This window comes from Marmota marmota, unplaced genomic scaffold (genome assembly GCF_001458135.2).
Source record: "Marmota marmota marmota unplaced genomic scaffold, marMar, whole genome shotgun sequence".
Taxonomy (NCBI): Eukaryota; Metazoa; Chordata; class Mammalia; order Rodentia; family Sciuridae; genus Marmota; species Marmota marmota.
Window position 1 is genome coordinate 2,223,069 of NW_025999949.1, and position 13,223 is coordinate 2,236,291.

The following is a 13,223-nucleotide window of genomic DNA, read 5'->3' on the forward strand; positions in this document are numbered from 1 at the left end:
CTTTTTCTGAGGTAGTTTCTCAAACTAGAAGCTTAGACTATTGACTCCAGTCTTTTTCCCCTTATAAACATCTGATGCTGTAAGTTTTCCTTTGATCACTGTTTTAGCTGCACCCCAAACATTTTAATATGTTGTACTTTCATTGTCATTTATTTGAAGGTATTTTCTGATTTCTTGTGAGGCTCTTCTTTGATCTCCATAAGGCATACTGAATTTCCAAAAATTTTGGAGATATATCATTTTTCTATTATTGATTTCTAATTTATTTCCATTAAAGTCACAGAGTATATTTTGTTATTTAAACTTTGTGATGTTTAAATTTTTTAAAGCTTGTTTTATGACACAGGATATTTTCTTTCTTGATGAATATCCCATGTGCACTTAAAACAAATGTGGATTTGGATTTTTTTTGGTAGAGTATAGTATAAATGTCAGTTAGCTCTAGTTGGTGAATGGTGTTGCGAGTTCTTTGTCCCTGCTGATTTTTTGATTGTTTTGTTTGGTTTTGGTGCTGTGGATTGAATACCTGGGCATTTTACTACTGAACTACATCCTCAGTCCTTTTTATTTTTTTATTTTCAGACAGGGTCACACTAAGTCACTGAGGCTATCCTCACACTTGTGACCCTCTTGCTTTGGCCTCCTGAGTTGCTGGAGTTAGAAGTGTGTGTCACCCACCACTCCTGGCTTTCCTTTTATTTCTCTCACTTCTTGCTTCTGGTGTTTTGAGGTTTTGTTTTCACATGTTTTTACATTTAGGATTTCTGTATCTTCTTGGCTAATTGATCTTTTTCAAATTATGTAATGTCCCCTCCTATCTTTGGTAATTTTACTTATTTTTAAAAGTCTACTTTGTCTTATATTAATATATTTACTTCAGATCTTTTGGATTAATATTTGTATAATATGTATTTTTTCCTGTCTTTTCACTTTTAACCTCCCTGTATCAGTAAAGTGTGTTTCTTTTAGACAGCATATGATTACATCTTGTTTTACCTGCTCTTATTAACTCTTATAATTGGTATGTTTTCCCCAACTATTGGTATGTTTATATTTAAGTATAAGTATTGATACTTTAATTTAAACTTTAATGTTTAAATATTATTTGTTTTTATATATATTTTTTTTCCTCTGTATTTTACATACGTTCCACTTTGCTGTTTTCTTTGGAAGGATTTTCATATTTTAATTTTATTATTATTTGTTGTTGTGATGGTGGTGGTGGTGGTGGTACTTGGGATCAAACCCAGGGGTGCACTACTACTGAGCCCTTTTTTTTTAAAAAAGGGTCTTGCTAAATTGCTCAGACTGGCCTGAAACTTGCAATCTTCCTTCCCCAGTCTCCTGAGTAGTTGAGAATACAGGTGTATGCCATCATGCTCAGATAGTTTTTAAATTTTAATTTATTACTTGAGGTCTTTTTTTGGACCACATTTTTAAAAAATATATAGAAATTGTCTCTATAGGCTGTAAACTACACTCTGCTTAGAATTAGTATATAACTACTTAAAGCATATGTAAAAACTTTATTGTTTTTTATTGTCTCTTTACCCTCCCCCTTTATATGGTAGCAATCATATATATATTATACCCACATTCATTGAAAACCCATCAAACAATATTACTTTTACATTCAAATAAATTGAAAATTTCTATATATTTTAAAGAATTTAAGAGGAGAAAAACAGTCTATCTTATTTATTAAGGCACTTATTTTTGTTTGCACTTCCTTCATTCCTGATGTTCCTAGTTTCTTTCTGGTATTGTTTCCCTTTCAGCTGAAGGATTTTCTTTGGCACTTCTATTTTTCTTTTTGCAGTGTTGGTGATTGAATCAAGGGCCCTTGGTCATGCTAGGCAAGTGCTCTACCATGGAGCTATGCCCTCAATATTATTTAACCTTTCTTTTAAAGAAGGTCTGCTAGAAATGAACTATTTTTGTTTTTCTTGATAGAGGATGTCTTTATTTTATCTTCATTTCTGAGGATAATTTTGTTCTAGATTGAGGGCTGAGGCTGTGGCTCAGTGGTAGAGCGCACGCCTAGCACGTGTGAGGCCCTGGTTCGATTCTCAGCACCACATAAAAATAAAATAAAGATATTGTGTCCACCTAAAACTTAAAAAAATATATATATTTTTTAAAAGAATTCTAGGTTGACAATACCTGGGTTTGACAGTGGGAAAACAGGGTGCAGTATGTTTACTCCTTACTGTTTTTGTGTTTGAAGGGATGGATAATTAGCACATTTGAAAAACTATGGGTGTGCTTTACATAGATTGTTTTGGTAATCCTCAAGGAAGCTATAATTACCCACACTTTTATAGATTAGGCAACAGAAGTTTAGAGAAGTGAGGTTACTTGCAACATTGTACAGGTTAAGTCACACAGTTGGGATATGGCCCAAGATATGTTTGACTCCAAATCTATATCCTAAAAGTGGTTACTGATATCAACTAAGAGATTATACATTCTACAAAACCTAGGCCAAATATCACCAGACAACCTTGTCCAAGAATAGATAAAATCCACTTTAGGGGTTGGGGTTGTGACTCATTGGTAGAGCACTTGCCTAGCAAGTGTGAGGCACTGGGTTTGATCCTCAGCAACACATAAAAATAAATAAATAAAATAAAGGTATTGTGTCCATTTATAACTAAAAATATATACATTTTTTAAAAACCACTTTAATGTTCACTGATGTACCAGAATTCTTATCAATAACAGCACCAGTTGAGGAGCTGATGAGTTAAAGATGAGTGTGATCATTTATGAAACTAAAAGCCTTCCTTCCAAATAGATAAACAAACAGGAAAGGGCTAATATGTTTTTTAAAAAATAATTACTTCTAATAATACTTCTGTGATTAGAAATCTGAATCAGGATAGTTATTGTGTATATCTGTTAACCAACTGATGTTTCTCTCTGAGGTAGGCAATTATCTATGAGTGTAATAGAGAAGCAGTGTTCCCATTCAAATCTCCAGAGCTTTAAGGGGATCATTTTTCTATTGTCATTAATATCCTCCCATAATTATTTTATAGACTAAGGAATATATAACATGTATGATTCAGGAAACCAAAATTCTTGATAGAATATAAATTTTATCAGGAAAGCAAATCAACATGAGGTGGATAACTAGCTGGAAACTCCTTTTATTCTTAAGGTGACACACAATCAGTTGAACTAGCTAATGCTCACCTCTGTCAAGATACATTGTTGGATGATATGTAAAAGGAGGTCCTAGAGCCTTGGATGTGAGAGAAGCAATCCAAATCACTTGTAGGAAAATAAATGTTACCCAGAAGGAATTTATCTAGTTGGAATTTTGCATGTTGTTTTCCATCCCACCACATTCTGAGAAAGAATTCCTAGTCATTATGGGGTAATTCCAGGGGGTTGTGAGGATCATGGGAAATGCAGCAATTCATGTTTTGTAACCTTTGCTGATATTGCTTCTCCTTTATAAGCTCCGCTTGGATTGATCAGGCCCAATTCATCCAGACTGAAGTACAACATAACCCATGGATTCAATTAACAACTGACAGTTACTGAGCACCTACTCTGGCAGGTATTGAAATAAGACAGTTGATAGGCTTCCTTCATCTGTTCTTCTAAGGACTAATATTAAGAAACACCTGACTACTTGCCAGGATGATTAGATCTGGGGATTTGAGTTCATGGGCTTTTTCTCAGAACCTCCCCATCTACTTGTGTTTTTTCTTCCCTAATGGGGTCAATAAGAAGAAGTGGATGTCATCATACAATTGTAGCTGTCAGAGACTTTGGTCCTCACTTCCACCTGTCACCTTACAAAGTCTGTGAGAAGCAATCAGAAGAAAGCCAGTTTCCTTTGTGGTGCTGTTGCTCATCTCCCACTTAAAAGTGTAATGTAAGAAAATTAAACAGTCCTTCACAAACAGAAGAATCAAATATAAATATTTCCCTTGCTCTAGAATTGGCAGAATCAGGAGAGCAGGGATCTAAGAATTAAAACAATAAACGAAATCATAATTATTTCTGATTAGGTAAGTATGAAAAACCTGTATACATTAGGTGCCATAAATAAAAAAAAAAAAAACTAACTATAAGGCAAATAACAAACTAGGCAAAGTGGCTGAGGGCTCATACCTTTTAATATAAAGAATTTTTAACAAAACAATAAGAAAATGATGAAGAGCTAGTATAAAAATGGGCAAAACATATGAACAGACATATCACTAATAAAGAAGTATAAATGACTGATAATTTTTTATTCCTAATTAAAAAATAAAAATTAAGGGCCAGGGTTGTGGCTCAGTGGTAGAGCTCTTGCTTAGCATGAGTGAGGCACTGGGTTCCATCCCTGGCACCACATAAAAATAAACAAATAAAATAGAGACATAAAAAAATTAAACATGGGTTATTTTTATTTTACCAAAGTATCCAAGATAGGAGGGAAAAGTACCCTTTGTGGTCAAAAGTGAGGTGAAATCTTTTTTAAAAAAAAATTGAGATGTAATTTGTCCTTTTAAAAGAATGCTTTAGTTGTAGATGGACACAATACCTTTATTTTATTTATTTTTATGTGGTGCTGAGGATCGATCCAACCCAGTGCTCACACATGCTAGGCAAGGACTCTACCACTGAGCCACAGTTGCAGCCCCTAATTTATCCTTTTTTGAATTCAGTGAATTTTAGTATATTTAGTATATTGTACAGCTAATCCCACTGTCTAATTCCAGGACATTTTTATTACCCCAAAAGAAATCCCATGCCCATTAGTAGTAACTCCTCATTCTTTCTTTTCCCTGGTCCCCTGTGATCATTAATCTTTTTTTTTTCCTCTGGGGATTTGCTAATTCAAATTTTTCATATAAGTAGAATAATATAATCTGTGCCTTTCAAACCTGTCTTATTTTACTTAATATAATGTTTCAGGATTAATCCATGTTACAGCATGTATCAGTACTTCATTCCTTTATTTACAAATACTATGCCATTGTATGGATAATACCACGTTTTCTTTATACATCAGTTGATGGATATTTGGGTTGTTTTTACTTTTTGGCTATTAAAAATAATGCTGTCAGAACATTTATGTACTATTTTTATGTGTGTGCATAGATGTTTTAAGTTTTCTTGGGCATGTACTTGAACCTAGAGTTACTGGGTTATGTGGTAACTATATGTTTAACTTCTTGAGGAACTGTAGACTGTATTTCAAAGTGGCTACATCGTTTACTGTTCCCACTGGTAATATTTAAAGGTTCTAATTTCTCCAAATTTTTGCCGACACTTCTTTTTTTTAATATTTTTAGTTGTAGTTGGACATAATACCTTTATTTTATTTGTTTGTTTTTATGTGGTACTGAGGATCAAACCCGGGGCCTCACACATGCTAGGCGAGCGCTCTGCCACTGAGCCACAGCTTCAGCCCTGCCGACACTTCTTATTGTCAGCCTTTTTGATTATCCACTCTAAAGGGTATGAAATAGTATCTCCCTATTTTTTTTTTTAACTTTTTTTTATACACATGACAGTAGAGTGTATTTTGACATATTATCCTTATGGTTTTGATTTTCATTTCCCTAATGATGATGTTGACCATCATTCTATATGCTTATTGGTTATTTGTTTATCTTATATGGAGAAATGTCCCTTCAAATCCTTTGCCCATTTTTTTTTTTTTTTTGGTACTGGAGCACTTAACCACTGACCCACATCCCCAGCTCCATTTTGTATTTCATTTAGAGACAGGGTCTCACTGAGTTGCTTAGTGCCTCACTTTTGCTGAGGCTGGCTTTAAACTTGGGATCCTCCTGCCTCAGCTTTGCCAGCTGCTGGGATTATAGGCAAACACCACTGTGCCTGGCTCCTTTGCCCATTTTAAAGTGAATGTCCTTTATATATTCTGGATATTAGACCCTTATCAGATAGATACATGATTTGCAAATTTTTTTCCCATTCAGTTGACATTTTACTTGGTTGGTAATTTCTTTTGAGGCATAAAAGCTTTAGTTTTGATGAAGTCCAATTTATCTGCTTTTGTTTGTTTTTGCTTTGGGTGTCATGTATAAGAATCCACAAATTGTACATTGTGAAAGTTTGCCCCTATATTTTCTTATAAGATTTTTATGACTTGAGATTTTTTCTTTTTTTGATATTGGAAATTGAACCCAGAGATGCTTTACCACTGAGCTATATCCCCAGCCATTTTTTATTTTTTATTTCAAGACATGATCTTGCTAAATTGCTTAGTGCCTCTCTAAGTTACTAAATCTGGTCTCAAACTTGTGATTCTCCTGCTTCAACTTCCAAAGTCGCGATTAACACGTGTGTACCACCATGCCTAGTTGACTTTAGCTCTTACATAGAGGTCATTGATCCATTTTAATTATTTTTTATATATGGTGTGAGGTGGGGGTCCAACTTAGTTTTTTGTTGTTTTGTTTTTAGCATGTGGAAATTCAGTTGTCCCAGCACCCATTTGAAACTGTTCTTTTCCTATTGAATGGACTTGGCACAATCATCAAGAATCTGGGGGGCTGGGCTTGTGGCTCAGTGGCAGAGCGCTCGCCTAGCACTTGTGAGGCCCTGGGTTCGATCCTCAGCGCCACATAAAAGTAAATAAATAAATACATTAAAGATATTGTGCCCAATTACAACTAAAAAATAAATAAATATTAAAAAAAAAAGAATCAGTTGGCCTTGAAATATGGGCTTATTTTTGAATTCTCAATTGTATTCCATTAGTCTGTGTGGCTGTACTTATGCCAGCACCACACTATTTTGATTACTATAGTATTTAGTAAGTTTTGAAATTAAGAATTGTAAGTCCTTCCATTTTGTTCTTTATTTCTCAAGATTATTTGGCTGTTTTGAACAATAAACACATGTGAATTGAGGGCTGACCTTACCATTTCTGCAAAAAAGTTTGAATAGGGATTGTGTTTAATCTGTACATTGCTTTGGGTAATACTGACTCTTAGAACATTTTTCTAACATGATCACAGGACACCTTTCTATTTATTTGTCTTTTAATTTCTTTAAAATTTATACTTAGATATTTTACATGCCATTATAAATAGAATTATTTCCTTGATTTCCTTTTTAGATTGTTCCTTGTTGGTATATAGAAACATACTAATTTTTTGAATGTTGATCTTGTATCCTCCAGCTTTGATGAATTTGTTTATTAATTATAGTAGGCTTTCCCCCATCCCCTAGTGGATTCTTTGGGATTTTCTGTATTTATAGGATCATATCATTTATGGATAGAATTTCTGATATTGATGCCTTTTATTTCATTTTCTTGCTTAATTGATTAGGCTACAATGTTTAGTATAGTGTTGAATAATAATGGTGAAATTGGACATCATTGTTGCTGATCTTTGGTGGGAAAGCTTTCATTCTTTCACCATTAAATATGATGTTAGCTGTGGGCTTTTCACAAACATCCTTTATCATGTTGAGAAATTTCTAGTTTTGTGAATATTTCTATCATGAAAGGGTGTTGGATTTTGTCACATGCCATTTCTTTATCAATTGTAATGACCATGTGTTCTCCTTTGGCATTGACTTTCCAATGTTGAACAATCTTTGCATTCCTGGGATAAATCCCACTTGGTCATGGTATATAGTCCTTTAATATGGAGTTGAATCAGTCTTGTTAGTATTTTGTTGAGGATTTTTGCTTCCAACTATTCAAACTACGTTGCTGAAGATCATACTGTTGGCCCTTCCTTCTTTTGATATTTTTTGTGAATTTTTTTCCCTACCCACGGTTTCTAAGGCAGTACCTACCCTTGGTTCTTCTCTCATTTCTAGGCATTCTTCCATCTACATTGGAGATTCTTCCTGTGCTCATTCTTTGTCAGTATTTCTCATATCCTCTGGAGGCTCTGGTAATCCCATCCATACCCAGACTTGATGATCCTTTATATGCTCCCAAGTCCATGTATCTGGAAAAGGCCATTTCTCCTGAACAGCCCTTCTCCAGTATCCCATGGGATATTGAGCCCCTTTTGATTGGTGATCCAAATGGAATGTTATTCGGTTATATTGAAAACTACTAATTAATATGTTGTTTTTGCTTGCTTTAGAATGATAGGTCATCTACTGATTTTCATTGAGATGGTTGTAGTTTCTGTTCCCTCTGTTTTTGCCCTTCAAATCTTGGCTTTACAATTCATGAAAGAGAATGGAAAATTATAGCTACTAAAAATCATATTAGAACTTGTTAAAAGAGAATGCTTGGAAATCTGAATATGTAAGTGCTTTTCAACAGTATCGTGACATGATTGTTTTGTTTTAAATATTTATGAATATTTAAATTAATGAAATATAAATAATTTTCATTTAAAAATAGATTCAGTAATTATTGTTAAAGTTAATGGCAGAAATCTTTCAATCAAATGCAAAGTAATTTTTAATTTGAATAAGGCATTAGAATGGAAAATTCACTGTTTTTAATGGTCCCTTTAAGTATAAATACTAGGTGCCTGTTTTATCTCATGTGTTTGCTAAATCACTTTGAAATGACTTAATAATCACTTTTTATTTTAAATGACCTTTTCCGCTGGTCCTTTAAAATAAAGGAAAGGGTGCCCCTAACGTTGGGTGCAGTCCTTGTGTTCGTCAAGTTCTAGTTAATTCATCCTTAAGTTGTAAATATGTAAGATGAACTTCAGCAGGTACGGCCTGATTGTGGACACGGTTTTCAAACGGCTAGTTTTCGGCCGCAAGCCCTTGACATTAAAGGGTTAACTGAGGGTCTGGCCTCCTTCGCGCGAGCCCGGGGGCGGGGACTCGGACGCCCCCGGGAGGTCCGGGAACCGCGGCTCCGCCCGTGGGGGCGGCGCCCGGCTCGGCTTCCCCGTGAGCCCGCCCTCGGCACCGGGCACCTCGCGGCCTCCGGGTCGTCGGTGCTGGTGATGCAAATACTCACTTCCCGCATCCACTTCCCCACAGCGGCCGCCCCGCGCGCCATGGGCAACATCCAGAAGAAGCTGACCGGCAAAAGCGAGGGCGGCAAGCGGCCAGCGAGGGGCGCGCCGTGGCGGGGCCGGGCGCCCGGGCTCGGCGCAGAGAAGCGGGGCGGACCACTGGCCCCAGCGACGACCGGCGACGGCGCCAACGGGCACTCCAGCGGCGGGCGGGGTGCTGGGGACCCCAATGAGACCGACGCGTCCCCGGCAGGGGCCCGGCTCGGCCCGGACGGCCTGAAGAGTCAGGGCAACGAGCTGTTCAAAAATGGACAGTTCGCTGAGGCCGCCCGCCGGTACTCTGTGGCGATAGCGCAATTGGAGCCTGCAGGTAGGTGAGCTGTTCCCGAGACCGACCCGGGCTACTCGGGCTTTCCCAAACCTAAGGGGACTCGTGTGGGAGTGGTGCAGGCCGCCTGCTAGGTGACAGCCCTTGCCCCCTTGCATTCCTTCCTGGTGACTAAGTGCGCTAAGACTTGACCTATGTGAGCAATACCTTGGAATGTGGAACGTGTGCCCTGCCAGGCACGGTCGCATTGGTCTCTGCTCGGCTTTCCTTTGTGGCCATTGCAGGGGTAGCAGCTCCAAGAGCTCTGCATGATGAGCAGTCTGTAGCACTGCAGTGCCATTGAGACTGCAGTTGTCTTTTAATTCTGGTGAACTGTGATTTTGCTAATGGATTTTAACTGTATTTAATTAAATGTGATTTTAGGAAGTGAAAGTGCAGATGATCTAAGTATCTTATATTCAAATAGAGCAGCATGTTACCTAAAAGAAGGAAACTGCAGTGGCTGCATTCAGGATTGTAACAGGTAAACTGCACGTTTTCAGGTTTGTTAAGAGATTGTTATAATTTCAATGTGGTGAATACATATTCTCCTAAATGTTCTGCATAAAGGTCCAGTTTCTTAAGACAGCTTTAAGGTATGTTAATTGATTAATACCGAAAGGTCCTAATTCTCCACTCATACATGAACTGTTTTTTTTTTTGATATTTATTTTTTAGAAGTAGTTGGACACTACTTGATTATTTATTTATCTATCTATGATTGATTAATTATGAGTTGCTGAAGATCGAACCCAGGACCTCCCACATGCTAGAGGAGCGCTCTATGGCTGAGCCACAATCCCAGCCCCACATGAACTGTTAAACTTTTTTTCATTTTCCTTGCCCCCACCCTAACGGATGCTCTTTTCATATCACCTTTAGACTATTGAAGAAGCCTAATAACTAGTTCCAGTTCACTGTGGCCTCAGAATAACTTCTCCTGAAGCATTATTTTGTTCAGCTTGTTTCCAGAAGGTCTTTAATGGCTCAGTATTGTCTTCCAGACAATTATAACCTACTGTGACACCACAATGCCCCCAAACAAGCTTCCTGTTCCCATTTGGTCAGCTGGACCACTTCCTTACACTCATGGCCCTGTCTCCAAGCCTTTGCCCACTTTGTCCCCAGTGTTAGTAATGTCTTCTCCATATCTTTCCTCCTGAAATCCTTGCTCACCTGTCCTTCTGTCTGCTTTCTTGATCTCCTCAGGCTCTGTTTGTACATCTGTAACACCTAAATTGACACTTGGTCACACCTATAAGTTCCTGTCATTCACTGTAGTGGATTTAAACCGTTTACAATCAGGAAAGCTCTTTTATACAGCTTTGACTCCTTCAACGCACAATATAGTCACCAAGTCAGTTAGTTACTTGCCAGGATGGATTAATAGATTTACATGAATGAAACATACTGTTTTCTTTTGCCATTAAATAATAAGCCTACTTCAGAAGCCCTTTAGCAAGAAGTTACTGTTAGTGCATCTGAAAAATAAGTCCTCATTTGACTCACACAGCCCTGGTTTACTTCTATTATCACGTGTAATTGTTAATTGTCACTGCTTTTTACTCTAAGAAGGCTTAGTTTGGACAACAGATTATGTGGGCACCATAATATGAATACTTTATTATTTATTTCATTGACAGTGCCAGTTTATCTATCAATAGGGCAAAATTTGCTAGGATCTGTGCCTACAATATAAAAAAGCCTTAAGGCACTTGGATTTTTTTTTTTTTTTTTGCTAGTTTTATATATGTTCAGATTTAACATGAGTATTTATATTTGGCCTGACCCATGAATAGTTGTGCTGGTTTACACCAGCTAATCTAACAGTTTCAGGATTTTGTGAGCTGGTTGATAATAAGTTGGTAGCTTGGACTCTGCCATGGTGTGAGCACTGATACCATGAAAACTGGCAAGTGCCACGTCGCTCGGCTTTCAAACCTTTTTTCTTTTCCCAGAGAGCCCATCCTTAAACATTTAGCACTGCCTGTAATTGACAAGACCATGTGAATTTGTTAGATACCAGGCATGTTGAGATATACAGCTAGCATCCTTCCAAGCTCCGGTGTCTGTTTTTGATACATTCCCTTTCAGGTTAGTCATAGGCCTTCTTAAATGAAGCGAGATCAGGATGTTTTAATTAAAACTTGAGACTCACTTGCCTACTGTGAAACAGTGGATTCACTTTGCCCTTAAGTGAGATTGTTTTAGGAGGCAGGCATTTACTGGCTAAAATTCACGTGTATCAGTGTAACAACCCAGGAGGAAGCCAAAGATGGGACTCCAGCCATGGTGTCCAGGGAGACTAGAATGGGGGCTGGTCCTAGGGGAGAACAGGAGCTGGCCACTGAGGTGTGGTTTTAGGTAGGATGTCCTTAGACAAGAGCTGTGTTCTAGGCCAAGGAATCTGGCTTTGCTGGTCAGTGCTGACCTCCACAAAGGCCTGCCGACCTACTTAGATATTTTCTTTGATAGCTGGTATGTGAGTCCCAGCAGGAGGGGATTGGAGATGATGCCCAGTGGAGAGTGACATCATTCTAAAGCTGTGATTCTCAAACTTGTTTCTATGCCAGAGAAGCCATGCTGTGCCTTTGTGGACATGCTGAAATATGGATGTATTTAAATCTCTGTGAACTAGAAATAATTTATTAACAGACAGCATGACTATCTTTTTAGCCCCAAAAGACTGCATACATTTTCAAGGAAGCTTCCCTTTTAGTTTTTCAGTTAATTATCTTGCTCATTGAAGATTTCTTTGAGCTATCATTACCAGACAAGTGGTACCATGGGTCAGATATTGACAAAGGAAAACTATGGGGACAGAATTTAAAATATTAAAAATTAAAAATTGACCCGTGAAAATAATGTTTTATGTATCTTAGAGAAAATTTGCTTTTTAATTTTAAGTATCTATGCTCAGGATCTTCATTGTTTCCCAGTGGTATGTTTGAGAATCGCTAGGGGAGTGATGGAGGTGTTTGAGATGTATAAGGGGCCCAGAGCCCTGCCCCTCTCCACACCATCTGTCTCCATATTTCTGTATTATGCCCTTGGGTACAAAGACATTTTGATGGCTAAGCAAAGTTTGAGAACCAATATTCTAGAAATTTTTTATTCTCAACATTTTTTAAACACCCCCTCCCACAAAAAAGTTTCCAGTTGGTCAGACAAAACCCTTTGGGGTTATTTAAACCACACCAAAAAAAATCTTTGGGCAACTTTCCATTGAGGATATTTTGACAGACTAAATACAAATGAGTGTTGCCTATATCCTCTGCTTTTGCCTGTCTTTGCTATTTTCTGCCAGACTTGAAATTAGGAGACTCTTTAGGGTCTTAACTGTGTTAACTTGAATGACAGCCTCTTTTGTAAGCTCTGGTTCAGAAGTCCCCTGTATTCATGGTGGTTTTTTTTTTTTTTTTTTAGAGACAGGGTCTCAATGAGTTGCTTAGCGCCTTGCTAAATTGCTGACACTGGCTTTGAACTTATGATCCTCCTGCTTCTACTGCCCAAGCTACTGAGATTACACTTGTGGGCCACCACACCTGACCTCATATGCAATTTTGAGATTGTGGAAATAAACAAAGTTGCATTTACCATGCAAAAATGTACTAAAAGTGAAATGCCTTATCAATTATGGAACCTAAGCTTGGCTGTGGGCCATCTTGATCTAATGAACAGCACTGCGAGCACTGGAAGGCTGCTGTGAAATGGATGTAGTCAAGTGGTTGCGAGAGGGACACATTTTTAGTCTCTGTTCTCCTAGCAAGGCCCTCAGCAATATACAGTCTTTTATGTTCTATTTCGGAGTAAAATAAAGTACATGAAGTACTGAAGTAGCTTTAAATAGTTATTCAAACAAAACAAAGAACACAGCCTTGAAATACATCTTTAGTGATATTGGAAGCACTTCATAAACTTAAAAGTTCAAG

At 37.5% G+C, this 13,223-nt stretch overlaps 1 protein-coding gene across 1 annotated transcript in view; it reads left to right on the forward strand.

Annotated features, from left to right (window-relative positions):
* Positions 1 to 13,223, forward strand: part of Spag1 (sperm associated antigen 1) — a 62,705-nt gene that overhangs the window by 31,868 nt on the left and 17,614 nt on the right. Inside the window, exons 11-12 of the mRNA XM_048801921.1 lie at positions 8,950 to 9,294; positions 9,676 to 9,775. Of these exons, the coding sequence (XP_048657878.1) occupies positions 8,950 to 9,294; positions 9,676 to 9,775 (445 nt within the window). The remainder of the gene's footprint in view (positions 1 to 8,949; positions 9,295 to 9,675; positions 9,776 to 13,223) is intronic.